General features: G+C 32.9%; 1 protein-coding gene across 1 annotated transcript in view; it reads left to right on the top strand.

Moving 5' to 3' along the window:
• Positions 1-27,979, top strand: part of LOC117111196 (roundabout homolog 1-like) — a 69,487-nt gene that overhangs the window by 14,478 nt on the left and 27,030 nt on the right. Inside the window, exons 2-3 of the mRNA XM_033254082.1 lie at positions 2,060-2,187; positions 2,835-2,991. Coding sequence (XP_033109973.1) covers positions 2,060-2,187; positions 2,835-2,991 — 285 coding nt within the window. The remainder of the gene's footprint in view (positions 1-2,059; positions 2,188-2,834; positions 2,992-27,979) is intronic.

Genomic DNA, 27,979 nt, shown 5'->3' with positions numbered 1-27,979 from the left:
TCATGTAAAGTACATACAAGTTAACAATGGGAAAAACCAAGAAGTTAAAAGTCATCAATAATAAATGGTCAGCATTTAACCAAATTATATACAGTATGTGTATATACACACATCTAGGTTAACAGTAGCAAATAGTAATAGTAATTAATAACATAGTAATAATATTCTTACATTTCGTTCTAAGCTCTCTGTTAAAACATGAAAACCTGAGGGAATTTTAAGATAAGTTCAAACTTGTCAAAGTTACTCTTGTCGAACAGAAATGGAATGAATATAGACAGTTTGCTTAGCGATTGATTACAAGCGCCATGGCTGGTGTATTCTCCATAGGTCATTTAAAGTCACTGTGCAAGACTAAAGCCCTGTTCACACTATCAAATTTTATTTAACAAAAACATGTGACATGCCCAAATATGGTCATGATGACATCACATTATTGTTGCCTATATGACTTTAAGCACTTAGTTCTTAATTTATTGATTAATAAGAATAGTAATATGATATTTGATAATAATTGATAAATATTATCAATTCACCATGAAGGTACTAATGGCAATTGAAGGCCTACTAATTACCAGTTTAAGGAAAAATAACCAGTAGCACAATTTGAAAACAAACTATTAATATTAAAACAAAAAAAAATATGTTGACATTTGCCACAGAACATACATTTTTTTAAATTTCGTTATTTGTTAACACAAGTTTAAAGAATTAAAACATTAACAAAACTATAAAGTTATAAAGATGTACATATGATGAAAAGCTGCCTACCGAGTATATATTGACAATAACGGTCATTCATGTTTGTAGGCCAAGGCCCGCAGTGCCCTGTATTTATTTTATTACAATCAAATCCATAAAATAGAAAGAGATAAAAATGAATTTATACAGTATACAAATATTATATTAATGTCAGTATCATACACAATGTATGCATAATTGGCCTACTTAAATTTTGATAAATGAGGTCGGTATTTATGGGGATTACACTGATAAGCCAATCTTAAGATTGGTCAATAATCATGTTTTTCTAACCGTTGTTGCCATAGTGATATGATTTGCACTATCAAATAGAATCGTCAAGAATTCTCATGCGAAAAAACAGTGCAAATTGATGTAATTACACAGTAAGCGGGGGAAATTCCGCAATAAATTTGAATGAAATGCATATTACTTAAAATTTATAATATAAATTTGGAATGTGTTCCTTGCTAAAATACATTGGAAGACAAGCATCCGATGTAAATCGATTTATAATCAATCTAATCCAATTACATCTTCATATGACGTGCATCTGTGGGTTGATTAACCCAACATCAAACTTATGTATTTGTAATTCACTCCATCTTCGACTATCACCGGTATCAATGTGTTTGCGGTATTGCATTCAGATAATGCTATTTGTATCTAAATGTAATTTGGATGTTCATTATGCAAATAACATTACTTCTCAAGTACGAAATTTTCTCTGGTATTGTGGTTATATCCATCATATTACAAGTTAATTTAGAGATTGTATGCTGAAGCGTTCCACTTCCTGGCTTTATTAGTGGCGTGATTGAAATTAGAAAGGAATTAGGTTTTCAATTTGTCAAAATGAGGAAGACGTATGTCTCCCATACCTGTATAGTGTGTAGCCTCTGGCTATCTGCTTGTCATATTGATAATCTCCCAGTATAGGGAGGATCAGCTGTAGTGGGATTATCAACATGAAGATAGATGACGGCATATAAAAGACACATATTGTGTGTACACATTGTACTTGTGTTTAATATTTTTAAAAACAGGAGCAAAAATATGATATAATAGTACCAGTAAATTAAAATAAATCTGTTCTATTATTATATTTTGTTACTTGTTGGTTGCCTAGAGGGAACATATTTTTCAGTTGAGCAGTCTTGATAAACTTTACAATATTATCTTTAGAATGAATTGTTTCTTATAGAAATTCCATAAAAGTTTATGTAATATTAATTACAGTAACCTATTCTCCATTATTTTTTAGTTGTAGGCAAATTAATATATTAACTAAATCATATATCTCTCTTATTTTTTTCAGTTGTGGGCAAGAAAAAAGATGATTACGCCCCAACTATAACAGAGCATCCACGATCCGAGATTGCTGTACGGGATAACCCAGCTTCTTTTCGATGTAGAGCTGACGCACAACCTGCAGCAACAATACGGGTATGTTAAAGCTCAGTGCTCTCATATTAGCCAATTTGATTTCATGAGATTCCTCACGTTACAATCTGTGAACCAGGCTTGGAAGTTTTTATTTAAATTCATTAAACACTGATATTGATAATGATGATTGTAATAATGATGACTATGATGGTAATGATGATGGTGTGCTTATATTGATGATCATGATGATGATGATGGTGATGATGATATTAAAGTACAACTACATTCAAAATATGTATCTGGAGTTGGGCTCATTCAAATATTCTCCAAGAATTCCTGGAGTAATGATCGCTGCAGCTTGAATATTCCAAACTATGACTCCCAGAGTAATAGAAAATCTATTGGTTAGCTTGAAGCTATAAAAAACATGGTTTTGATTCTTCTGTCGTTAGTCAGTGTTGGTTTTAGGGAAGTTGGCCCAGGCACCCCTCCCCCTCCCCCCACAAACTTTTTAGAAAAATATGAATAATTGAGAAAAATTGAAAATTATAATCAAATGTTTAGGTTTTAGAGTGCCATTTCCAGCCATCTAGAGGTGTCATAATCATAAAATTTCCTACCTCAGCCCCGCCTGGAAAACACGTGACCTGGGCCCCCTCTATTTCGAATATTTGGCATTTATGTTTACTTAATTTCTGGTTCTTCAGTGGTACAAGGATGGGGAGCAATTTGACGGCACAGGTCAAGACGGTGATCTTTTCTTCTTGAAAGTAACGAATAACCACGACTCTGGGGTATATTACTGCGAGGCAACCAACTATCTTGGCTCAGCAAGAAGCAACAATGCCACATTAGATGTAGCATGTAAGTTAATGTTTCTATTTCTACATTTCAAGAAATTTTCAAATTATTATCATAATTTAAAGAGTCCACCAGCTGTTTTGTTTTAGACAGGCTTTAATTACAGTAGCATTATTGGCACCATACAATAATCTTTCTCTTTTATGTTCAACTTTTTTTTTCCACGGAGACCCAGATCAACAAGGTTGTTTTTGCCTTGGACTGTTCACATTAAACACAAAATAATATATACAAAAATGGTAAAAATAGATGTAATAATATATCAATATTATGTTTCAAGCTGATTTATCCCTGGGAAAAATGTATTGCAACTTACTGGGTAGGTTACATTTTACTTGTCAGACTTTATGCAATATTAATATTTATTTATGCCAGGAAAAGTCAGTAGATTTGTCATGTCTCCATGTGATAATGATTTTCTTTTCATAAAAAAAAGACCTGTGCAAACTTGAAATGATTTATTCATTGAACAGGTGATTATAGGGTGGTTTACAAATAAGCCAGTATGATGCATGGTGACCTTTGACTCCCTATAGCACTGGGACATTGGAACCTACATACCTCCTACCTAAAATGACTATGACCTTTTGATTGGGTTTTGCCATCATAAATGCCATCATCGATTCCAAGCCCAACTGTTCACCTGGAGTGATGCATCACCTGCAATGCATGGTGGGAACATTTCATCGAATGAGTCATTAAAAAAAAAAGTACATTCCTTTAAGATACTCAGCTGATACTGTAGTCTATTTCCAGAAATAGAAAATTAATTAGATCCTGCTTGCTATCAGGGGGATGGCAGTCGCTGGCTAGGGCAGTCGCTGGCTAGGGCAGTCGCTGGCTAGGGCAGTCGCTGGCTAGGGCAGTCGCTGGCTAGGGCAGTCGCTGGCTAGGGCAGTCGCTGGCTAGGGCAGTCGCTGGCTAGGGCAGTCGCTGGCTAGGGCAGTCGCTGGCTAGGGCAGTCGCTGGCTAGGGCAGTCGCTGGCTAGGGCAGTCGCTGGCTAGGGCAGTCGCTGGCTAGGGCAGTCGCTGGCTAGGGCAGTCGCTGGCTAGGGCAGTCGCTGGCTAGGGCAGTCGCTGGCTAGGGCAGTCGCTGGCTAGGGCAGTCGCTGGCTAGGGCAGTCGCTGGCTAGGGCAGTCGCTGGCTAGGGCAGTCGCTGGCTAGGGCAGTCGCTGGCTAGGGCAGTCGCTGGCTAGGGCAGTCGCTGGCTAGGGCAGTCGCTGGCTAGGGCAGTCGCTGGCTAGGGCAAGGGCAGTCGCTGGCTAGGGCAGTCGCTGGCTAGGGCAGTCGCTGGCTAGGGCAGTCGCTGGCTAGGGCAGTCGCTGGCTAGGGCAGTCGCTGGCTAGGGCAGTCGCTGGCTAGGGCAGTCGCTGGCTTGATCAGCCACATTTGTGAGAAGGAAGGCTGTTAGTAACCAAACTAGGCATAGAACTTTCATTGCAGTATTCCTCTCTTAAAATATTTATTAAGCCATGAAAACAATGTTTTGATAATCTCCTGTCTGGTAAGAAAAAAAGAAGCCCTGACAAATCCAGGAAGCTTAAAACGTTGTAATTGACTAGTAGCTCTTCTACCTTTACTTTCCACTGAATGTGAAAATTGAGCCCTCAAACAAGTAAAGATACTGGTACTTGTTACATGCATGGAAAACTTTGAGACTAAAAACTTTCCTGATTCTACAGACAATTGCGGTATTTAAGTAACAATTCTTCTAATGAAGAAGTCTACAGAGGAATGTTTGGTTTACACTATATGTATTCTCATTCATTGCCTTACATTACTTTCTTTTAAATCAAGTGACAAATACAAGATGTATTTGCTGAAGGGACGCGAGTGCCAATTGAGGACTTGAAGTCATTAAAATATGTTCTAATCCATTTAATGATATTTTATACTTCCCCTCTCCTTAAGTCAGTAAGATACATTACTTGGAGTACTACTATTACTACTACTACTACTACTACTACACCACTAGCTTGTATTTATATTGTGAACATAAGATTTCTCAATTATTGGAATCCCTTCACCAAATGTGTTATAATATGTAATTATTATGCAGTAGTTGAAGTTCTCTGGTAGATACAATATCCTGCTTGCTCTTACAAGGATACTTAGGAACATGTAAAGTATCGAGACTCGTACTGTAATTTGTATGGTGTTCTGCCAGATCCAATCTAATTATCTGATCAATTAAATTGAACTAAGTATATAAAGGTGTTGTTTGTTTTCTTTAGATGAATTGAGACTGCTTCGCATCTAATAATTCTTAAGCCACAACGTGTGGGCCTGGTCTGAAGCATACCATTTAGATCCGGCCTAAATAGTAAAGATGGAAAAAGTCAGCTTTTGGCCAGACTTTACAATGCAATATGATGGCAGTTCTTAACCTTTTCTTCACAGAAAGGTCTGCTTTATCTTCTCAGCATATTATGTTATTATACTTTCAAAAATATGGAAATGTAAAGTAAAACTATACATATTTCCATTTTATTATATATTGGCAATTTAATGAATTTTGTGTCTTCTTACATCCCACATAAATCAGCTTTTACATAACTGTCTGTTGTCAATTAATAGGCACATTTTATAACACTCAAATGTTTGATTCATAAATGATGAATTTCAAATTCTACAGACATTTGCATTTTCTGTGAAATACTAATGTGTGCTGTTCTAATGCACGGCCGCTCGTTTTGAAAAGAATTATAAGAATTTGTACAAAAATAAGCAAAAAATTGTTGACGCCAGTTGTTATGATATTGCGTCTAGAAGTTTTCTTGGTAATGGCGTGCACGGTAATCAAACAAAAATAAGCCATCTACTTAAAAAGCATCAGAGCGTTGGAAAAAATTACATGTTGACTCCACATGTGTAATCTCCACATATTACCATCCTTGACCGCCTCGGTGCTGTTAATGTCCGTAAAATTACTTTCAACCATTACATTAAAGGAAAAGAATGAAAAAAATTGTCATTTTTTGTTTACGAGATCCATTACTTCGTTATTTAATGTCATCGGTGGGGCAATTATGTTACAACAATAATTTTATTTTCAAGGGAATTCTATAGTCCTACTTAAGGTCTTAAACATGTATTCCTGGGGTTCCCATAAAATACAGAATGTTATTAGTTGGAAGAGATGGAGGCTTTATTCGCAAATCCATGTTAGATGATGCTGGAATTTGTTCTCTTGTAACTTTATTGTAATGTCTGCTTTCGCACTAATTGTCTAAACAAAGAATATAAAAATAGATGCTTCTGCACAGTTGTCATTTCGTAAAAGCATTTCTGGCAGCAGGGAAAATAACATGAATATAAATCAGAAATTGGCTGCAATGATAAATTCTGTAACACAAATATAACTTTGTGTAGATGACTATAACTATTTCTTTTGTCTTCCTTGTTTGGTGACTTTAATGATTTTAAGAGAATTATACTTTTACCTATTTCAACTCTTATTAATAATGGGGTTGAATGTTTAAATATATATAGTAAATAATAAATATATAATAATAAATATTCATATACACTATTATAAAATAAGATGGATGACTACCATAAATGAGTTGAGTGATCTCCATGACAACTAGCTTCAAAATTGTGATTGAATTTACTTTGTTGAATTATGGTACAGAATACGTTACTGTAATAGATTACAACATGGGTCAATTATTACTTCAGAATAGTAACAAGGCAGTGCACACAATTCCTCTCCCAAAATGTTTTTAAATGCGATCTTATTCTGTATAATTAATTTTCATAACTTATAATCAATTATAGAACATGGTTATCAAGTCCTACAGGTGCTATAAATGATGCCTAGGCCAACACTATGTCCTTGATGAATGGCCTTTATACAACCCCAGTAGGTCGCTAGAGTGATTTTAAATTCCTCTAATCTTTACCCATACTATTTATTGTCAAACAATATGAAGTTCAGTGATTTACTGTAAACTTGTATGCTGTATTGCTGGCATATTATGACATGGCGTGGTTGACCCATAAACATGATATGGTACTTGCTGTAGCTGTCCATATCTGTCTACAGGTTACTGTATTCAGTCTGATCCTAGGCCAACTTGTATGTGGACTGTTTATTTCATGATCATAGGCCTTGAATGGAAAAGTACTACTTTACATAATGTAATAAACATTACGACCTTGGAGAAAAATGTTCTTAATCCTAGGGCCATAAGGGAGATGTTAAGTTTAGTAGTTGGCCAGTGTTAATATTTGTCCCAGACATGTTTGGAAGTCATCATATTTAATCATAGAGCACTGTGTATTTTTTTTTAGCTCAGTACCTTTTCATTAGAGAGCAAAAATGTTAAGAAATCTATAATTTTTCAGAATCTTTTTTTATGATTCATGAGTATTGCTAAACTTTTTAAAAGTTTTTTTTTTTTTTTGACCATGCCAAACTCTTCTTTTTATATTCACCACTCATTGTCATATTTAATCTGATATTACTTAGATGCTTTAAAATTTATAGCACCCAAACCTACAACTAAATGGCAGTGGCCAAGGTCTTCAGTGGAGATGATTAGATCTTGGCCTATCTATTTTGAAGAGTATGATTTATTAGATTTTTGTCTTCATCCTTACATCTGGAGACTTCTTGAATGGGCTATAAATCTGAAGATAACTGCAGTGTTACTACAACTTCCTGCCTTTTGTCACTGATAAGCTTTGTTTATTAATAAACTTTCTATGAACCAATTTTCCACAATTATTTTTCAATTTATGATTTTTATATTCAGGTTTAAAGCTGTTTGAAGTTACTGGATTTTGTAGTGATGAAACCTTGCATAAGAATTAAGCATGCTGTTTACGTTTTTGTTGGATTGTTTCCAAACACAACATTTTGTTAGATCAATTAGTTTATTAACCGATTCATCATCAATTAAAGTACTTTTATAAATGATCTGTCATCACATTGTTTATCGCTCGTGCCAATCCCAAGTGTCCTGGCTAAATATTTTGTTATTTTGATCCATTCCACTGAGGGTAATTTTCGAAACCATTTCACGTCATGTTTGTTTTTTTAAGGATTACCAATTGCACGCTATAATTTCATTATATCAATATTTCTGATAGGAAAACAAACCAGAGATATATATATATTATGTCATTTTGATGGATGTTCTCAATAAAAGATTTTCTCTAAGCCACCTGTTCATTAGTAGTATAATTTACTTATATAAGGGAATTTCATTGGCTTTAAAGATCATCATTCATAACATAATTTTTTTCCAAATGTACATAACAGTGAAAAAGCAGAAAATTTTCTATTTTTGAAGTTCTTCCTATAAAATTAGTAGAGAAACTGTCGCTGTTGTGAATAATATAAAGATATCGTCATAAGAGAAATGTTGTTTGTAAGATGTCTATTTCACATTATCTGTCACAGATCTACAGAAACCTTGACAAATTCACAATGAAATAGCAGTCATTATCCCAGCTAAGGTTAATTAAAGTTGACATCCTACTTTATCAAGTAAGGTGAAGTGTACCTAAATACTTTTATTCCTGCCCTTAATCCGATATTTATTAGTTGTATCAACGAATCGTGTATATTCTTTAAAATGTACTTAAGTCCAAACAGTGCACATGCATATAGCGACTAATTGGATACAGAGATTTATGTTTGCATATTAAAATTCCAACAAATACTACTAATGGACCTATGAGGCTGCATAACTAAAAATTTCCAGAGAGAGTATGGCATATCAGGATTATGGTAAGACATGAACGCGAGGAAATAATATTTATGGAAACGGTTGCTGGTACATGATATGTGATATCTGGGATTGCTGAAGAAGTAGCAATACCAGAGAAACTGCTGAATGCGATCAAAGTTTGATTGAGGTATAATGGCAGTGATGATGTTACCAAGACTTGATTTGACAGAATTTCATTTTGATTGGCAGCACATAGTAGACTGGCATTGGTTGTTGCAATAATGAAACTTATGATATTGTAATCATAATACATCAGCCTTGTTTAATGGATATAATAATGTCAAGGCCCCTTAGCTTTATGCAGTTCGCATTAATTATTACCCTGACGAGCCATTGGATCTAACACCCAAGAAGGTTTATTTTCTGTGAGTTGTAAGCTCAAAACTCAAATTCTCCAACTCACAACTCGCATTTTCCAACTCACAACTCAAAACTTGCACTGAAGTAACACTCCCCAATGAAGACCTACTACTTGTTTATTAAATTCCTCTTCTCTTTTTTCAGTCTGTTATATCTTTTTAAAATAATGTTGGTACATGTCTAATGTGAAATTTTTAAAGTGCCGTTGTAAGTTTCCAATTAGTTCCAATAAATTTTTGAGTCGTTCCTGAGATTCCAAGCAAGTCTAGCTGCCCATATCTCTAATTGCTCCAATCATTCCAACAGCATTTCCAATCAAGTTTTACTTTGCACTCATATCTCGTTTCCCCTCCTCGGGCGACATCCTTCACTGCCAAGTTCAACAAGAGGACCAGGTGTGTATATCTGAACCAAGTACCTATACTTGGATCCAATTTCTAATAAAAAGTTAACATAAGTAGCATTAAATACTTTCATGATAATTGCTTCATGAATGTGTTCCATATAATTGGCTTATAATGTCGTTTATGTTGAATGGAATTTTTTATTCATAAGAAACATAGTTTAAATATCTATTTTTGAATATTCATATGTAGATTAACCGTCAAAAGTTTATGCGATAAAAGAATAAAGAGAATGCCTAATGCATTAATGTGTCCAGGTCTGACAAGCTCTCAGAAATGTGCATTTCCAAAACGTGCTAAGATGGCCATTACACTGTGGAGTAATCATTCTTGAATGTTGCTCCTGAAGGTTATTGGGGCCAAGATTAGTTAAGGTTTTTGTATTTCATTGCTTGACCATATTTTTGTTCTGTTTCCATTTCATATGATAAAAGCTTAATTGATTACTGAAAAAAACCTAAAAATGTTATTATTTCTGAGGACTTAATTCCTATTTGGATTTGACTTTTTGATCAAAACTATTTTTTTTTACAAAAACAAACCACTTTTAAACAGTGTAGGTAACATTCTTTTTTAATCAAATTACCCAAGTCACGTAGAAAGAGATTCAAGCTAGTTTCTCCAAACAGGATGGTCCAGTACAATTCAGTAAGTCTTATTGAGCATTGCTGAACTTTTTAAATGACTTTATCCAAGGTAAAAGCCTGACCCTACAATGCTGTATGTGCACAACATAATTACTCTCCTTCATTTAACTACTTTCTCAGTAATATCAGGGAGGTGCTATATAGTAACTGTCTGGTAAAATCTAAGGTGTATTTTATTCCTAGTTTGAATTGAATTATAATTTCACCAAAGTAAAGTTACCATTTCTTCAAAATTAACCCAATCTGTGCAAAGTTGTTTCCAGTGTAGTAACCTTGAGGTACTTATTATTGGTGTTGTATATATTTACTGTATCTATTATTGACAGTTCATCAGTTGTTATTTTTATATCACATAACAAGTATGGTACACATTTCTAGCAGCACCAGGTTTTTAAAGAAGATACCTCCTAACAACAAGCATTAGTAGGTCAAGTGGATAAGATTTCCGTAAGAATAACTGAAAGACTAAAATAAGATTTGAAGGGAACTCTACTCTCATTATTTCCTGACTATGTGCCGGCTGTCTTAATTCCCAGTTCCTGCTGTTTTATCAACATGAGATACGCGGTTGATGCACACTTGCATTTTCATTACCTGGAAGTCAAGTTTCTCTTAAACTTTATTAACCTTCCGCAAGACTCGCATACTAATAAATATCGTATTGAGTATTGTGTAGCATTGCATTTAAAATGAAAATTATAAAAGCAGATAATTGCATAATACAAAAGAAGATTTAATATATTCATATTATACGGTAATATATTATTACAGCAAAAAATTGCTTTTGTTTTCTCGGTTATATTTTGAATTGATTTGAATTAATTTAAACAGTTAAAAACCACCACTATCAGCTGAAGATTGGTCTAATTTTCTATCAGTGAAATTAAATAACAGTTACTGTATATACAGTAGGGAGTGCTTTGTACCTTAAACTTTGCATAATCAGGCTTTTTGTCATTATTTGAAAGATTATTATGATTTTTTTTTGTAAGTTGTATTCAAATATGTTTTCAAAATATACTTGGTTAGTATGATTACGTTGACTTACATATTTTTGATTAGAAGTCACTGATTTACAGAATTTGGCATTGCGCCAACAACACTTCATACATTGTAAAATTATGTAAAATACATTTGAGAATTCATTTTTATTTATGACCCCACTTTATTTCATAAAAATTTTTTTTGAACAAATTCCTCCACAAAATCTTATAATGTATTTACATAATATTTCTTTGAACTTTCTTTTAATTTACATCTTTTTCAAATTTATTTGCTACACCAAGTTCATGCAAGTTAACACAATATAGATCATAATGTTAACTGTTTCTAGCAGTTGCAAGAGATACTTATGTTTATTATCTTTTGTGGGGACTGGAATCCGAAGCCTAAGGCTAGCAGGCGATCGGCATTAGAATTCGGAGATAGATCTAATTCACATGAAGAAGAATTTATTAATTTGTAGCCAGGTATATTAAGAATGTGTTACAGTTAATACACGTCTTTGAAATGGTACGCATTATGCAATTTCATGTAACCGAAAATGTTTAGATCACAGTGAAATGTTTTCTCTTAATGTTGGTATTGAAGACTGGTGTGTCAGAATCTTCAGTTTTTTGGTCTGTATCGATGTCAGCATTATGATGCCAAGTATTCATCTTTTTTTTTTTCTCTACGGTCCTCTTGAAGTTGTTATTTCCAATATTACAAAGATTTACTTTGTAAAAATTATCATTTTACCTCCCCTTTCAAATGCATTTCACCCTATTTTCATTTTCTCAAGTTGGCTTTGCTAAACTCCTGTCACTTTAGTCACACCTTGCTTTACAAGTGTTTCATTTTATTATCATATATCCCTGGAGAATTCTCATATACAAAATGTTGTTGCTATGATGTTATACTATAGAAGTATGAATAATTTTTGTACAAATGTGTTAAACAGCATTAAGTGAATTTAGCAGGGTGACAAATTTATTGACTTTTTTAGAGGTTAGATTCAGTGAACATGGCAATACACATACAAGTCAAGCTGTAATATCCGCTGTATTGTAGGACCTGTAAAATTTTAGTTTTAATAATTCAAAAGAAACTACATAGCATACTTAGAGTTAAAGTGAATCGTTGTAAATTGACGATTCTGTCCATTAATCATTTAAAAGCGTGCCCTTATCCTTGATAAATTTGTAAAATCAAATTTTAATAATTTACATCTTTAGGCACGACTTCAAATCTTTATGCACTTTGCTTTCAAATTCTTAAAAGTGCAGCTACGACTATGAGAGAATGTTTTCTGTCTTTGGATGTTATTGCTGAAATTCGGAAAGTCTTTCTCTTTAAGCATCTGTTAAACCAGTTTTAAGTATGAAATACCTGTGATTTACACATGGACATACAGTATTACATCTTGTCGTGATCTGATATCATCTTGTCCATATATGGACAAATCACATAAATGTGTTACATATAACTTGATAATGTGGATAGAGCATTGGATAATCACCAGTGATTGATATCCTTCATTTACAGATATTGTTACTGAAATTTTTGAAAATTGAATTTAAATAATTGAGAGAGCTTCTTGAATGTTGATTGCACTTTTACTATTAGATATCGTGGTTGAGATGCAGAGTTTCTGCCAGCTCAATGTAATTTATTTTCATCACTTGCAAAATAGATTTGTTATTATGTGAACTAACCTACATATTGTGCTAGTTAAGTCGTGCTTTTTCCATCAACTTAACTGCAAATGATCAAAATGGCATTCTTATGGGACATTTGAGCGAAAAAGAGAACTTGTTTGACTTTATTCAAGTCTGATTGGTCAATTCTGATCACATGTTTATGACTGACCTGGGAAACTGGAGATTGGATATGAGCCGAGATAACATTGTGACCGTAATTAATTTTGTTTTATAAAAACTAATAAAGCAACATTTAATCAATAATTAATTATTTGTGGCAAAGACAAACCAAACCAGTCACTAGTCGCAATACCTGTTTTGGAGATAGCCAAAACATGCTAGAATGTCAAATCTATTTTATTGCACTAAACTCAACTTTATATATCCATACATCATGGTATGTTGCTATTTTCCTCATTTTCAATGTTAAAACAACAATTTTTAACAATTTGTTTATGGTTTCTGCCTAAGAAATGCCTGAAATTGTAAACTTTGAAGGCTGATTTCTCAAATATTGTTCTTTAAACAGCTGTATGTTTAAACTCCTGTAACTTCACAATAAAATGTCTGAGTTAAATGATTCTTTTACCATTTTATTGCTCTCATTTTAACCCTGTATTAATAACTAAAAATCGATTGTTGCGACGAGTGACTGGTTTGGCCTGTCTTTGCAAACTATACTGTATGTTATAGTCACTGATATTTAAAAATTTCTCCCTATTTCCTTTTTCAACTGTACTATGAGTTTCTCAAAAATTGCCCTTGGGGAGGGAAAAAGGATAAATCATGATATTGATTGTTGTTGTCTTTTGGATAGAAATGAATATATCAGAATTCAACTTCAATCTAAGTCAAATATTTACCATAATATTATATTCTCACGAGGTTGTTGATTTTTTGTTTTCACCTCTCTTATTGATTTCACTTTTTTTTTTATTCATGTTTTTCTGTTATTTTTTTTTATTCATGTTTTTCTGTTATTTCCATAGTCTGAATCACTATGGCATACAAAGTTCAGGTTTTGTCAGATACTAATATATACCCAACCAAATATGAACCTCTACAGAAATTGACTCAGCAATCTTTGAAGAACCTCTCCCCACCCACTATCCCAGCTTTGCCATATGAGCTAATCATCAAGAGGTAACAGTGCTGTGTAGTACTTACTTTTCTCATGGGGTTGAGAGAAAAACATCAGATGTAGTCCCATGTCTCAACCTGAGAAAAACAATAGTGGAGTCAAGAAAATGATAAGTTAATTTAATTGGAGTGTACTTTACTAAAATATACCATGTGGTGTATATAACAGTAATGTATGTATAATGTATATAAAATGTGTATAAAAGTGCTTGAACAAAACATAAAAATTGATAAATATACTTAAATCTTACAGAATTCATAGTTATTAAATTTAAATGTATTATTTTGTCTTGGTATTTGAGTGAGATATGAAATGAGAACCTAAAAACAATCTTCTAATGGAGGTTAAATAAGCAGATCAAGTTATAAAATATTTCATTTTCGTAATAATTAGCTGCATTTAGTTTATTGTTGCTCAGTCACCAATCCATGCTAATGAGATAATCCTAGGATTTCATCAACAATGAATGCTCATCCCAAACTCCGCATTGTAACTCAAGTCTGTCATAGAGAATATCGGGCACCAAATGATTTGTCAAAGTGTCAGCTATAGTTTCTTAAGGAAAGGAAGAAATCATTTATTATTACATATCTCATAAATTATGCCATATTTCATTGGGAATTCTGTGAATCATCAGCATAACATATTTTTTGTTGTATATTTATTTCAGCAGATATTAAACTTTATGCTAGACTTCAGTTAATCATAGCTGAACTACAGAGTATCATCAGTTGTCTGCTTCATCAATATGTCACCAAACACTTGCACCTGGATTCTTAAATTGTCACCAATTTGTCAACCAATAAAATACATCCACTAAATACCTACCTATATTTCTTTCTCTTGAAGTCATCGTCATTATTGGTCTAGTAATTTTGATACTAAAACATAGTACTTTATTTAATGCGAGTTATGTAGCTTCAAATATGTTTAATGGATTCTGGGACAAATTAGTTGTTGGAATGCCATCATGACTTTCCTTCCAGATATTTTATATTTACTACAGTGATGTATTACCACAGCAACAATGTGATATTGACTCCAAGACAGTTGGTATGGGATAATGTAAGCAATGACATTCACTAATGACCTTTTTTTGAATAAGCAGCTGACAGACTGACCCTTTCAAAATTTGCATATATGGTAATTAGCTATTCAGGTGCAAGTAACAGCAATTATTATTGATGTAGTAGTTATTGCTGCAGAGATATTAAAACTCTGAGATGAATATGTAGAACCGGTGAGATCAAACACAAATTCTCATTTAGAATTTAATTATACAAAATCATCAGTGTGAAATTTTACATTATCTTTCAGGCGCCTAATTCATCTGAGTTGCATATCTGATTCAAATATCATTCCATTTACCTTGTTTTTTTTAACAATCAGACAGTAAATTATTACTATTAACGGAAAGAACGTTGTGACAGGAGAGGTGTATATCCATCGTAGGCAGTCAGAATTTTCTTTCTGAATAGGATGTCCGCAGCTCAATTTATTAATGTTACTCTAGCATTAAATTCTGTTATTTCAAATATCGCACCAGAGACCATAGAATCGATTAATTTTTGAAAGAAATGGATCGAGGTGAATGATGTTAAAGTGACAGTCAAACTTGTCCGTGTTGTAAAGTATATATTCTAACAGTTAGTGGCCGTATGTCACGATATATTTGACGAGACCCAGTGAGCATTGGCATCACACCATTCTTCATTTACAAGTTGCTCACAGCTCCATACAAAAACATTCTTGTTAATATTTTACCAAAACAGAAAAAGGGTAATACATGAAAAGCAAATAAAGGTATCTGCAACCAATCATAGGACAGAGGTTTTAGAATATTGATATTTAACAAGCATTAAAATCCAGCTTAACATGCATGAGCATATTCATTGTGTCATCAGCCATCCAAACAGCCGCTTTAAACTGAATTTGATTTGCACCCAACCTCCATTTCTTTCAGAAACCAAAAGTTAACATTTTCTTAAACGGTAGATTATTAACACTTGAAAAGGGCTTCCTGAAAAATTGCGTAATTTATCCAGCGAAAACGGATTAGCAGCTGTTTGTATGTGTGTCGGTGTGAAATATTATGAACATTTATGTTCTATAATTTCACCCATGCAGAAGTCTGTTGTGGTATGTGTTGCACAAGTGTCTCGTACTTGTCAAATGGCTCGTCAACTTTGCTGATGTTTGTGGATTTTATTTTCCTTTGCACACAATAATTTATATCTTAGTTGTTGATATAAAGCTTCAATCATTTGCTTTACATATCACAGCTACATAACTATAAAGCTATAAATATATTCATGTTAGTGTCAGGTTATGGTTGAGTAGGTTCGCCATAATTCAAATTAATCATGTTAATCCTCAACAACATTGTTGTAATATCCTAATCAGCATCGTTACTATCAAAATCATAGTTTTCAGCATTATTGTCACTATCATCATAATTATCTTCATTATTATTATCATTATATCATCTCTTAGCCCCCCATCATAATCATCACTGTAATCTCAATTTTCAGAATTTATCTTCTCATCTTTTCACCACTTCTTTTATTTACTGTAATGCCAATATTTATTAATGTACATTACATATATCTGAGGTTGTTTGTAATGCTTCCTACCTCAATGTACAAAACTGACTAATAGCACATCATCATCATTACCCACATTTCCCAACTTTCTGACATCACGTTTCTACTCCAATTAATTTAATTAGCATTTCCCTGATACTGTTATCATATAACCAATTAGAGGCATTTTCCCAATGAATGTAGCTGCAATAAACACACATCATTGCAACTAATATGTTGCTATAACATGTATCAACAAATGGTCAATAATACTCAGAAACGCTTATTGTTGCAGCATCGCAGATGAAGATTTTCCACCCGGGCTAATTAATCATGAGTTGTAGTTACACCGTTCATTCCATTATCATGTAAAACACTAAAGGGTTGCTTTTAATTACGGTTTGAAACAGAATTTGAGAGGAATCTTACAACAACATCAAGTGTATTAATAAGAGATCTTAGCACTCGAACGTGTCTTGCCGCTTGTGTTTACAACAATGTTGACTAAGCAATTCACTGTGTGTGACAACTACGAGAAGATCTTAATGGGATTTGAGTCGGTGGAGACTCAAGTATATCACATTGCAATGCACTTGTAGTCATAACAATAGAAATGTCTTCATAATGCATTAGATGCTTTAAATACAACATAGATTTATATGCCTGTAAAGTACAATGGCAAACATTTTAACAGGGATGTCTTATAGACCAACTATAAGAGAATATGGACTTAAATTATACACAACAAAAAAGTAAATGTATTGGTTTATTCATTTGTGTAAATAAAGTAATATAATAAAATATAATACAATTTTGATAAAATTGGAAAATTGCTTTCAGGTACTTTATTGTGTTTTTATCCATGAATGTTATTTTGTATTTAGAATAAAGAAATAAAATAAAGACAGTATTAAAGGAAAGTTTCATATAATTTTGCAATCTTTTGTCCAAAAAAGAATTATGTACAATAGAGTAGTACACCCTTCCATCAAAATCAGAGGAATGTCAAGTCAACAAACTTGCTGAAGGTTAATTTTCCTACCTATATCCGCCAGGATTTTTTTCTTTCCTGATCCATATTAAGACCCTCTTTCTGCTTTGTAGCGGTTATTACGCATTAATTAGGCTTTACTTTGAAGCAAAACAAAAGGCATTATGATTCGGCAATTCATAAAATATATTTTTTTGGTCTGTTTTCTGTTCTGTTATTATTTATGGTGATGGATACGTCAACTTTACGATATATTTCACATGAATTCATTTTTGGTGATTTTCTCTGAGAGATTAACTCGCATATCGGTAGGCTATTAATAGAGGTTGCAGTGTGCTTTTTGAGTGATGAGAATAGAAGTTGTTCTTCCAGGTACGATAACGTCTATATCGTTTATTCCATCACTGGTAACCGTCTGGCTTGAACTTGATGAATAACAAAAACACTCAGACTTGGAGATATTAAGACGTTGCTATAAACAGATAAATCATCTACCTACAGCTGAACTTGATATGAAGATTAGAGATTCTAATTCGGAAATGTCAGAAAGAACATTAAAATAAATCATTGTAAATTTTAAATTAAAAATCCTTTTTCAGTTTTCATGTTAAAATTATTCTTGGTTTCACATAAGAATCACCTATAATTTGCATAATTAAGTTCTTTTATAATTTTATAATCATATGTAAGCCTAATATTTACATATTCATTATGTTATTTCTCTTTGTTAAAGGTTTTTAATGACCCTTTGTTTCCTTGATTACTTAAAATTAGCTCATAATTTTCTTGATTTTTTTTTTTTTTATTCTGAAGAAATTTTTTTCATTCACGCATATTTATTGAATATGAACATAATTTATCTTTAACACCATTGATCCTGAGGAAAACAGAGTCTGCAAGTAGCAGGTGCTTCAGCTTTAGCTCGATGTTGATACTATCAAAATAAATTTTAAATAAGGAAGGTAGGATGAAAAGATAAATTCAAAATCTGGCAGCCACTGCCTAGGCCATTAACAGTTTTACTAAGGATACAGGGAGCCTAGTCTAGCTCTAATGGCAACAAATAGCCATGATAGATAGTCTGTATGTTTATGTGTTCACATGTTCTGAAGGTTTTTGAGCCACTTGATTATTATCCCAAAGGAATTCATGAAACATATGGAAAGGTTAAACAAGGTCATGGTATATTTTAGTAGAACATTGAAGGTTAAGTGACTTCAGTATTGGAAGTTCGATATTTCATGCTCCCATTTTTAAATTAATATTTCTTATGTTTAACAAAGACCAACAAGCATTGTTAGTGGTTAGATAGTGGGATTGTTGTTCGATTATCCACCCGCTCAGCACAAATTAAAACTTTCAAATTCCATCTGGTTCCTCATGGGCATAGTTTCTTCTTCCTCACTTGTCATTCAGAAATGATTTGTTTTCTTATGGCATTATATTTTTATTATTTCAAATTATTGCCCTATACCAATTTTAACAAATACTGTAACAAATTGTATGGAAGTTTTTTTTTTACATTGTTTTAATGGAAAGGCTTTTGTGCCAATTAGACCATCAGAAAACTTCCTAGTTGATATCTTCTCAAAAGGCCACAGTTTCTGGCGGTGTTTTGTGAAAATCCGTACAGTACTGGTTTTAACACTTCCCTCATTCGCAGGTTGAATAGGGTATTAAGGAAATGGTAGGCATGAGAATGCAGTGTGCAGTACTAGTAGTAGCATACAAAAAGGAAGATTGTAACCACTTTTTCCTGAGTTACTGTATTAATTACTTATGGCCCATAAACATGGATGGTATAAAATTTAACTTCGGTTTTTTGTAAACGTCATTCCTGCTGCTACTAGATAAAGGCATGAGCGAATGGTTGATTAGTGAGTATCGATGGATCTGATTGGTCTACTGTCTTTCATTTTGAACAATCATAGAACAAGATTGAACCAATCCTAATTGTTTGCCATTGATGATGCATGTACAGTACAGTATAATAATAAGCTACCGTATGCTCCACTCGAGTACCAGCATTTAAAAAGCTGGTTTTGGCTACATGTTTATTAGGCTGCAGTGTTTTTAATGTATTGCTAAGTAACCTAGGTATAAGGAAGTACATGTTTGCAGTATTTCTTTTTATGAATACAAGGTGCTTTTATTATTTAAGTAACTAATATCACCATTGCACAATTCTTATTACATAATGATCAAGATGAGTTGAGTATCTTTGCATGCTAGTGGTTATATAGTGTAGAATTCCTCAAGAGTTGCAACCTTGTTTGTAGAAGACCCAAGATACCCCATTGTGTAATAAAATACAAGGTATAGCACAATATCAGTACTCTTGTTTATAGATCTATATTAAAACAAAATTGTTTTTTAATCTGATAGCTGGCAGGCCATCCTTACCAACTATCAGACCTACCAAGTTTGGAAAAATTGTGGGTCTGTTACAGAAGGAAGTTCTACACCAATTCAGCCCTGCCATGGTTGGGGCTTAGCCGTGAGCTTGTAAGAATGACAAGGCCTAGAAAACCATGGTTTCTGATGTAACCAGTTTTAACAAATAGGGCCTACTGAATAGTGTGGGGGACATGGAAGCAATTTACAAAACTATAATCTAGGCAGTCTGCTTCATTTTGTTTTGCAGAGTTCAGAATGTATTCCACTCTTAAAGCATGAGCCTATGCAGTAAAGAATGCATGATTTTCAACTACATCTTACAAATGTGGGTTGGACCACAGGATAACAATCATTTGTGTATATTTTAAAACTAAAACCAACAAAGCTATAGCTTCTCCAGTAATTATTTTCATGTGAACTTTCAGGTATTGTTTTTTGACGTGTAGACCTACTTAACTTCTTTGTATTTTTATTTTTAGTTATCTGGGAATTGGAAAGAGAATTAACTTTCTATGAAAATCTTGATGTTGGAAATAAAATAATGAAAACAAGAATAAATGAGACCCAACTGTCCCCTTTCTCCATCAAACCAATCATTTTATGATGAGATTTTTATATTTATATCTGCCAGTTGTTTTTGTTATTTACACTTCTTGATCTTTCCTTATTTCTTATTTCATGTCTTATGTTACATTATTTCATAGTCTAGCTTAATATCTAAATCATTGACAGTATAAATAAGCTCCATAAAATGAAATAGATACCATGCTTGGTTCTACCTTTTATTGTAATTCAGAGTATCGGTAGATGTTTCCAGAGGCTGGTCCTAAACTTCAATTTGTAATCGTGATAAGATTTCACGTTTTTACATCATCAGGTTTCATCCTTTGAGAATAGGCAAAATAAACTGTGTCGACTTACAGATTTATTAACAGTGGCTCTCCCGTGGGAATTTGTCCAGCTTCACAGGTTTTTCTTTTTTTTTATAGAGATTATCTCATATTTGCCCACTAGATGGAAATATTTTGCAGAAATGCTGTTGTTCATTTACTCATAATACTGTAATACATAGTATAATATAAATTTGAATTAGTTTCCAGAATTGCTACTTCTGCAACCATGTAACATTACATCAGCAGTGAATGATGTATAAGTGTCATAATATTTTTTAAATGAAACAATGCCAACAACTGTAAACTGAAAGTTTCAAAAAACAAAACTTTATTCCATTTAGCTTTATAATACTTGTTTTTCATTTGTCAATAGTGGAGGTGTTTCTTCATTAATATGTGATTTACTATAGTGTTCTAATGGGTACCAATCTTATACTTAACGCTCAATCTGAATTGTAAACTTTGGTTCAAATACCATTTGGGGCAAAAATTTTATTTTTATTTTCTTGTTTTACTGACTAAATTGTGCCATTCTATAATAAATAGTACTTGCTGCTTGATTTGAAAGATTAGCCAATGTAGGTATACCTATAATATTATGCAGTTGAATATCATCTTTGACATTTTAGATCATACATATATTTAGATTGTTCATGAAATATGACTTAAAATACTTGATATTCATTTTATTTCCATTTTTATTATCACACCTTAAAATAGATTTTCAGATTTTTTTTTTTAAGATTAGATTTGCATTCCGTACCTAGCTGACATCTTGAAAAAGAATCCACAGAAGGCTGAATTTAAGTTTTCTCAAGCCATTAATTTTCAACAATGTCTTTCTTTTTAAAATGTATTAATAATTGAAAATGGATATGTACCCAAGCGATAAAACAAGCACAAATGGACAACTTATCGGCGGATGGCAATTCTATCAGCAATAAAAACTCTTAAGGGTTAAAAGGGGTGCTCTAAGGGTTAAAGGAGTGAGAAACTTTATAAGATCTTGTTGGTATCCCTATAGATTGAGAGTGTAGAGTACTTTATATACTCCCCTAGGAAGGTGTTCTCACAAACTTTAGATAAGCGCTGATATTGTTGAGATTCAATTGATTTCTTATCCTTATCATCCTCCAGTAATTACCAATTACTTTCATGGCTGGCAGGATGGTTTCGGCATTGTTTGTACTTTCTTCAGTGTTGACCTACATCTGAAGTGTGCCCTCTTATAAATCATTACATTTACCTACCATTTTTTTAAATCACCTGGAAATCATTCAGTATTTAAAATTTGTTCCAATATTCAATACAAGTTTAGTTTTAAATAATAGTTTTAAAATCTTGTTTAAATATTAATTATCTGGAGTATTTAGATTAAGAAGGGTCAGTTGGCTATAGATCATCATTTGGCCTGTTACCAAATTGAAGACTTTGTTTATTATTACATCCCGTTCCAGAGATTGTTGACCTCCGAAATCATCGGTTTTGATGCTGCTTCTGGTGCAGATCACATAGTGGTATTTTGTTTTATGGTGTATAGCATCCACCAATGTTTATTCTACTGTATGACTATCATTGTCAAGAATGAATAATTGCGCTATAAAAAGCCTGTGCATCGTGTCCATGCAAGTCTTCACTAACCATCTGCTCACTAGGTCCATTTGAGGGCGCTTCACCATTTGCCATTTTTTTTTTACTAAAATGACATTTTTATGATATGAAATGTTCATAGATCATTTGTTTCAGGTTCATTTTCTTCCAATATTCTATAGCGATATTACCGATACATCATCATTCAAAAAAATTGCATGATATATTTCGAAAAGTTTGAGATGCCTTTGCATTCCAGTGAAGCTTAAAAGTTTTAAATTATGGGCAGACTTACGTTTTTTGATCACTAAAATGATTACAAAGTCGATCATAGCAACTACAAGTAATTCTCATAATCTACGTATAAAATATCTTCTTTTGTTATAGCGTTGAACTAGCACGTAAGCTGATAATTCCATAGAGGTATTAATCCCTGGGATTAGCTCCAATGGATTATCTGATCAAGGGATATAGTTGAAGAAAAGACTATGATTTATTGGCCGTATCTTTTTGAGGCAATTTGTCGGTGGAGAGACAGCCAGAGTGAATGCCGTTAGTGACAGGTTCACATTCTACTATCTAAATCAATGTCACCTCGGCAGACTATAGTATACTCAAAGAAAAAAAGAACTGATGTGTCTTCAGCTGCGAACCTGAAATGTTACCAAGATACTTGCAGAAGCTAGCAGACGACAAATGCTCTGAGAGAGCAGACGATAAGGCAGCTTTCACACATCACCTGTTCTTAGAAGGGGCTAGAGATAAATTCGCAGAAGACACAAGTATTTCTAAATATGGATATACTAATAGGCCTATACCGTAGAATTGATACTTTTTGATGAATGTTGGTGTATAATGTTAAATATTTTTCTCAACCTTTAAACCATTTCATATTCTGGAATATATATGTGATTTAAAAACTTTTTTTTGCTAAATTGGAAAGAAACTAGCATCTTTTTTTTTTTTCAAAAATCTGTCTTGATATATTAAATCTCTTAATGTTTATGTGATGGATGTTGTATCATTAGAGCATTTTGAGTCATACAGTATACTTCCACAGAAACTTAATTATTGTTCCTGATTTCAACCATCCTTCATTATGTGACTGGAATCATTGTTAAAACCAAAGTCTGATCAATCAAGTCATTATTTACAGATCCAAAGTAATTCAGTTCCCATGAACTACATTCTTTTTTATGGATATAGGCTCATCTGATAATCCAATGATTCATCATCACTTTTCCCTTCCCAGAATGCTTTTCCTTTCCTTCTAAGATGGGTTTCCATCCCATAATGCAATAATTACTATGAATTGATCACATGATTTGAACCTAAGACCATGGGATTTGATAAGGTGTTCATCTTAGTACCCCATTGTTTCCAACCCAGGAAGCATCATTCCTATCAATAGTGTGATGTTTGCTGGTGCTGTATTCTATTGATTTTGTTATCTAGGAGATACTACCCCAAAATGCGCATTGATGTTGTTATGAAAAATGTGGTTTATTCATTAACTTTCCAAGAGTGCATCACTTATAAATCCAGCAACCTTTCTTATTGATTGTCAGAATCGCTGATTAGCATGTATTGAATTGAATTCAACTTGTCCCCAGATATGGTCGCTTGTTATCTGTCCCAGTCATTATTATATGTATTCCATTTGTTCGTTTGTCACAGAAGATCATATCTAGATTTGTGGTAGTAATTAAAAAATGCCGATGTCCAATTGAACATTCAGTAAATGCAAAATTAATTCTGGTCTACAAATGCTTTGGCATGTTTATGAAAAAATCATAGAGGTGATGAGATCTTGGTTTTTAATATTATTCTTGAACTTAAAAACATTTTTATTAATTGAAATGTTAGTGCCCATTTCAATTCTCAGATATTAGTGTTTCCATGGCAATTCTTTCATCATGTAAATGAGGCAAAGTATAATAATATTTAATGAATGAAAGAACTCGCTTTAATATGAAATATATCAGTTCTTTATTTGTAGTCACACAACACTTTCTGATGTCCTATAATATCACTGTCCCCTTTGTCACTTTCCATTTTTTGCTGCTGTCAGTTGCTGTCTTATTACTTTCTAGATTTACTAGAGCATTCCCAAAAGAAAAGTAAATTTCAAATATAAAATTTTTTTAAATGTATAATTGGAAATTTTATCGTAAAATACTGTGGACATTTATGGGTAGAAATAAATTTCAAGGGGTAATAAACTATGAGAAAGAATTTGTATTTATAGTGACTCCTGACAGCATTTTTTTTTTTTTTTTTTTTTTGCGATGGGTTTAGATATTTCCATTAAAGGGAATTCATCTTCTAAAGAGCATACTAGAGAGATTATAGCTGTTAAAAGACACAACAAATGGAACAGATGTCTATCAGATACTTGTAATTAAATCAAAATTGAACATGATTAATTAGTCACTCAACACCCTTTTCATGGTCTAGAGCAGCTGACGATTGTTTTTCCATATATGCTCCCTATCATTATCAATGCAGATCTTTTTTTTTCCAATGGATTAATAACTTAATAGAGCAGTCATCTATTCACTTTGTAGGTTTTGATAGTGCCAGTAAATTGTTTTTATTCTTATTGTTGTTATTGTTACTATTGAAATTTGTTCATTTGCAAAGCATTCAAATTTAATTAAACAAAATGCTTGAAATTGTACATAAAAATATTTTTGAGTGGATTATTAGCACTGACAGGAGTCAGTTCTCATTTATATCTGCGTGAGCTACCGGTGCTCGGCTGCATTATTTAAGTGTGAATTTCTGTCGTCTTGAGCCAAACTGCACAACGACACTCTTGGGATCCCTCATCACAGAGAGCTAACGTAATTCCAGCCACAATATCTGTCGTAAGTTGTGGGAATATTCATACATACTCATCCATTTTCAGAATGCCAATAATGAGCGTCCGTAACTTATTGGTATGGTAACGACCTGTTTCAGGGTCATTACAAGTTCTGAAAATACGATTTTAAGATGAATATAATGATGTTGATGAGGAGAGAAGATATGTTCAGTCTAAAAACTGAACAAAAGTTTCTGTAAATTTATTTGTTTCGCTCACAGTAAAACAGTGCCTTCTGTATACACATATCTTGGCATGGTGTGATGTGATGTCTTCCATTAATCAAAAATGTTTGTTTGCCTGGGCAGTAAAACTTTATCTCATTATCAGAGTTTATTCTGTCGCCTGTTGTCTACAGATTCAGTGTGTCCCAGTTTTCTAATCTGTTTATTGTTGATAAAATTATGTAAAGCCATTTAAAAAAAGTTTAATGCTTGTTTTTAGGTATTTGGATGTTGTTTGTTGGTCAAAGATGCTTGTTATGCTTCATAACAAATGTTATGCTATAACTAATCCGCCTAATGATATACAATGCGAATTACGTAAATAATTATTTAGTTGTTATCCACATTGCAATGTTGCCTAGGTTCTTATATAGGTTATCAGAGAGAGGCAAGGATCACTTTGTTCATCCTCGACAAGACCTAGATTTTATTGACATGAAGAAACTGATGATAATGTCTAAGATTGATAGGAAAGCAGACAATGGGAAAATAGACCCATCTTGGGCTAAAATTACACCGCTGTCGTGTGGTTCAAGGAAGAAGCGATAAGTAGAGAGAAAAAAAAATGCAGGCAATAGTACTCGGTGTTCATTTTTGTTCTGACCCACCGAGCCAATACTGTAAGCCAGTATTTTTTATAAGCTAATGCAACCTAGCAAGACATGACCCTTCTGTATTACCTATCATCAGCTGTTAAGAAGACTAGTACAATATACAACTTGTGGACGTGGATGTCAAATATTCGTGTGTTCAGCTGTGCCTGTGACATATCGATTCTTGCAACATGCGACAATTCTGCCAACTTAGACATATTCTTGAAAACAAATGGCTCCTATTTTCAGACTTTCTCTGATTAAGTAATCCATTATATAGATAATCCCTGCATAAGAAAAAAAAATAGAGAATTGTCTGATAGAATCTATACTGGCAACTACCTTTTACCTTTCTCTGATTAAGTAATCCATTATTATAATCCCAATATATTTGTCTTTGAAAAAATACAGTGTTTATTAAAAGTGGGGCATTATTCAAATAAATACGGTATATATTTTGAATTATGAATTTCTGAAATTATAAAAAAAAAAAATTCATCTGTTGTAATATTTTTCTAAAATACATATATTATATTTCTTAAAATATTATTAAAGAAAAAGAAGTTGTTCATCCATTTCTACTTAGATTTTTTTGTTACCCTATTTTAAAATTAAAATAATATTAAATGTTGAAGTCAGTCCTTCCAAGAACAGCTGAGTATTTTAATGCATTTTTACAGTGTAGTTTTCAACATTTTGCTGATATTTTCTCATTTGCATATTTGCCTTTTACCTTCGCAAAGGCTTATTTTCACATCATCAATTGGGATGGCTTAATTTTGAATAATTTGGCTCCAGTTGAACCCATTAGAACGTAGATTACGGGAGGATCAGTAAAGGATATCAAACAGCTAAAGCCATTCAGATAAATTCCATGGCTTAACCCAGCCTACAGGAGTCCAAGGCTCATGGAACTCACCATGGGATGCGATTAACAGGTGGCCTAGATGTCAGAAATAGTCTGACCATATTCCTCTTCAGTACCTCTGGAATGTTATATTTGTGTAAAGTAGTTTCCTTGCTCAGTATATTGTGTTGTTTTTCATTTGAAGGAAACTACAGTAGTAGTTTGTTAGTGTTTCTTATTCGCAACACACCCTTAGGAAAAATAAAAACCTAGATACTTCTTGCCTCAACTGTTATCATTTCCTTGTATAATTTATTTATTTATTTATTTATTTATTATGGTATAAAATTGCACAACAAGCAGCCCGGCAGCTGAAAACGTTGAAAATAAAAAGTTTATCGAAGACCTCTGCCATATGTGTTACCAAACACAAACAATTTGAACAAGAAAAACACAGTTGGTGTAAACAGTCACACATGTGATGCACTGTTCATGGGCAATCTTCTTAAAACGATAGGTTTACATGTTTTGAAAAGGAAAACCCCGGCTATCTTTGCATTTTACTATTTCCCACATTGTTTGGTCTGACTCCCAACTGCCGGGATCCGTGCAACATCAATCTCTTGCAAAATATTTTGGGATTCAAATTTCTGTAATCATAATTTTTTTTTAATTTGAATCGTTAAAGTGCACAGAGGCTATAATTTTTATTATTTTCCATTATGGTTCAGGGGTTATAGTGCCTGAATTTACAACAGGCGTGTTAGTTCAACTCATAATACCTCTTATGATTAAACATTAATAGTATACTATATTTTTAAAGAATAAATATTAAGAATATGGTTTACCAAGTTAATACTCCACATTAGAAATTATTTTACCAGGTACTCAATTGAAATAGCCTGGATGGATAAAATCAAAGGGCACAACGAATCTGACTTGTTTTGGAATCAAAATAAGGATCTACGTTTGAACCTTACTGCTTCAGTACATACCAACATTTTTCAACATACATTTTCTCAAAACATTAATT

Source organism: Anneissia japonica, unplaced genomic scaffold (genome assembly GCF_011630105.1).
Source record: "Anneissia japonica isolate Jap-2015-1 unplaced genomic scaffold, ASM1163010v1 scaffold288008_len1385354_cov213, whole genome shotgun sequence".
In the NCBI taxonomy this organism is placed as follows: domain Eukaryota; kingdom Metazoa; phylum Echinodermata; class Crinoidea; order Comatulida; family Comatulidae; genus Anneissia; species Anneissia japonica.
The sequence above is the reverse complement of the archived record's forward strand: the minus strand, read 5'-3'. Positions and strand labels throughout refer to the sequence as shown.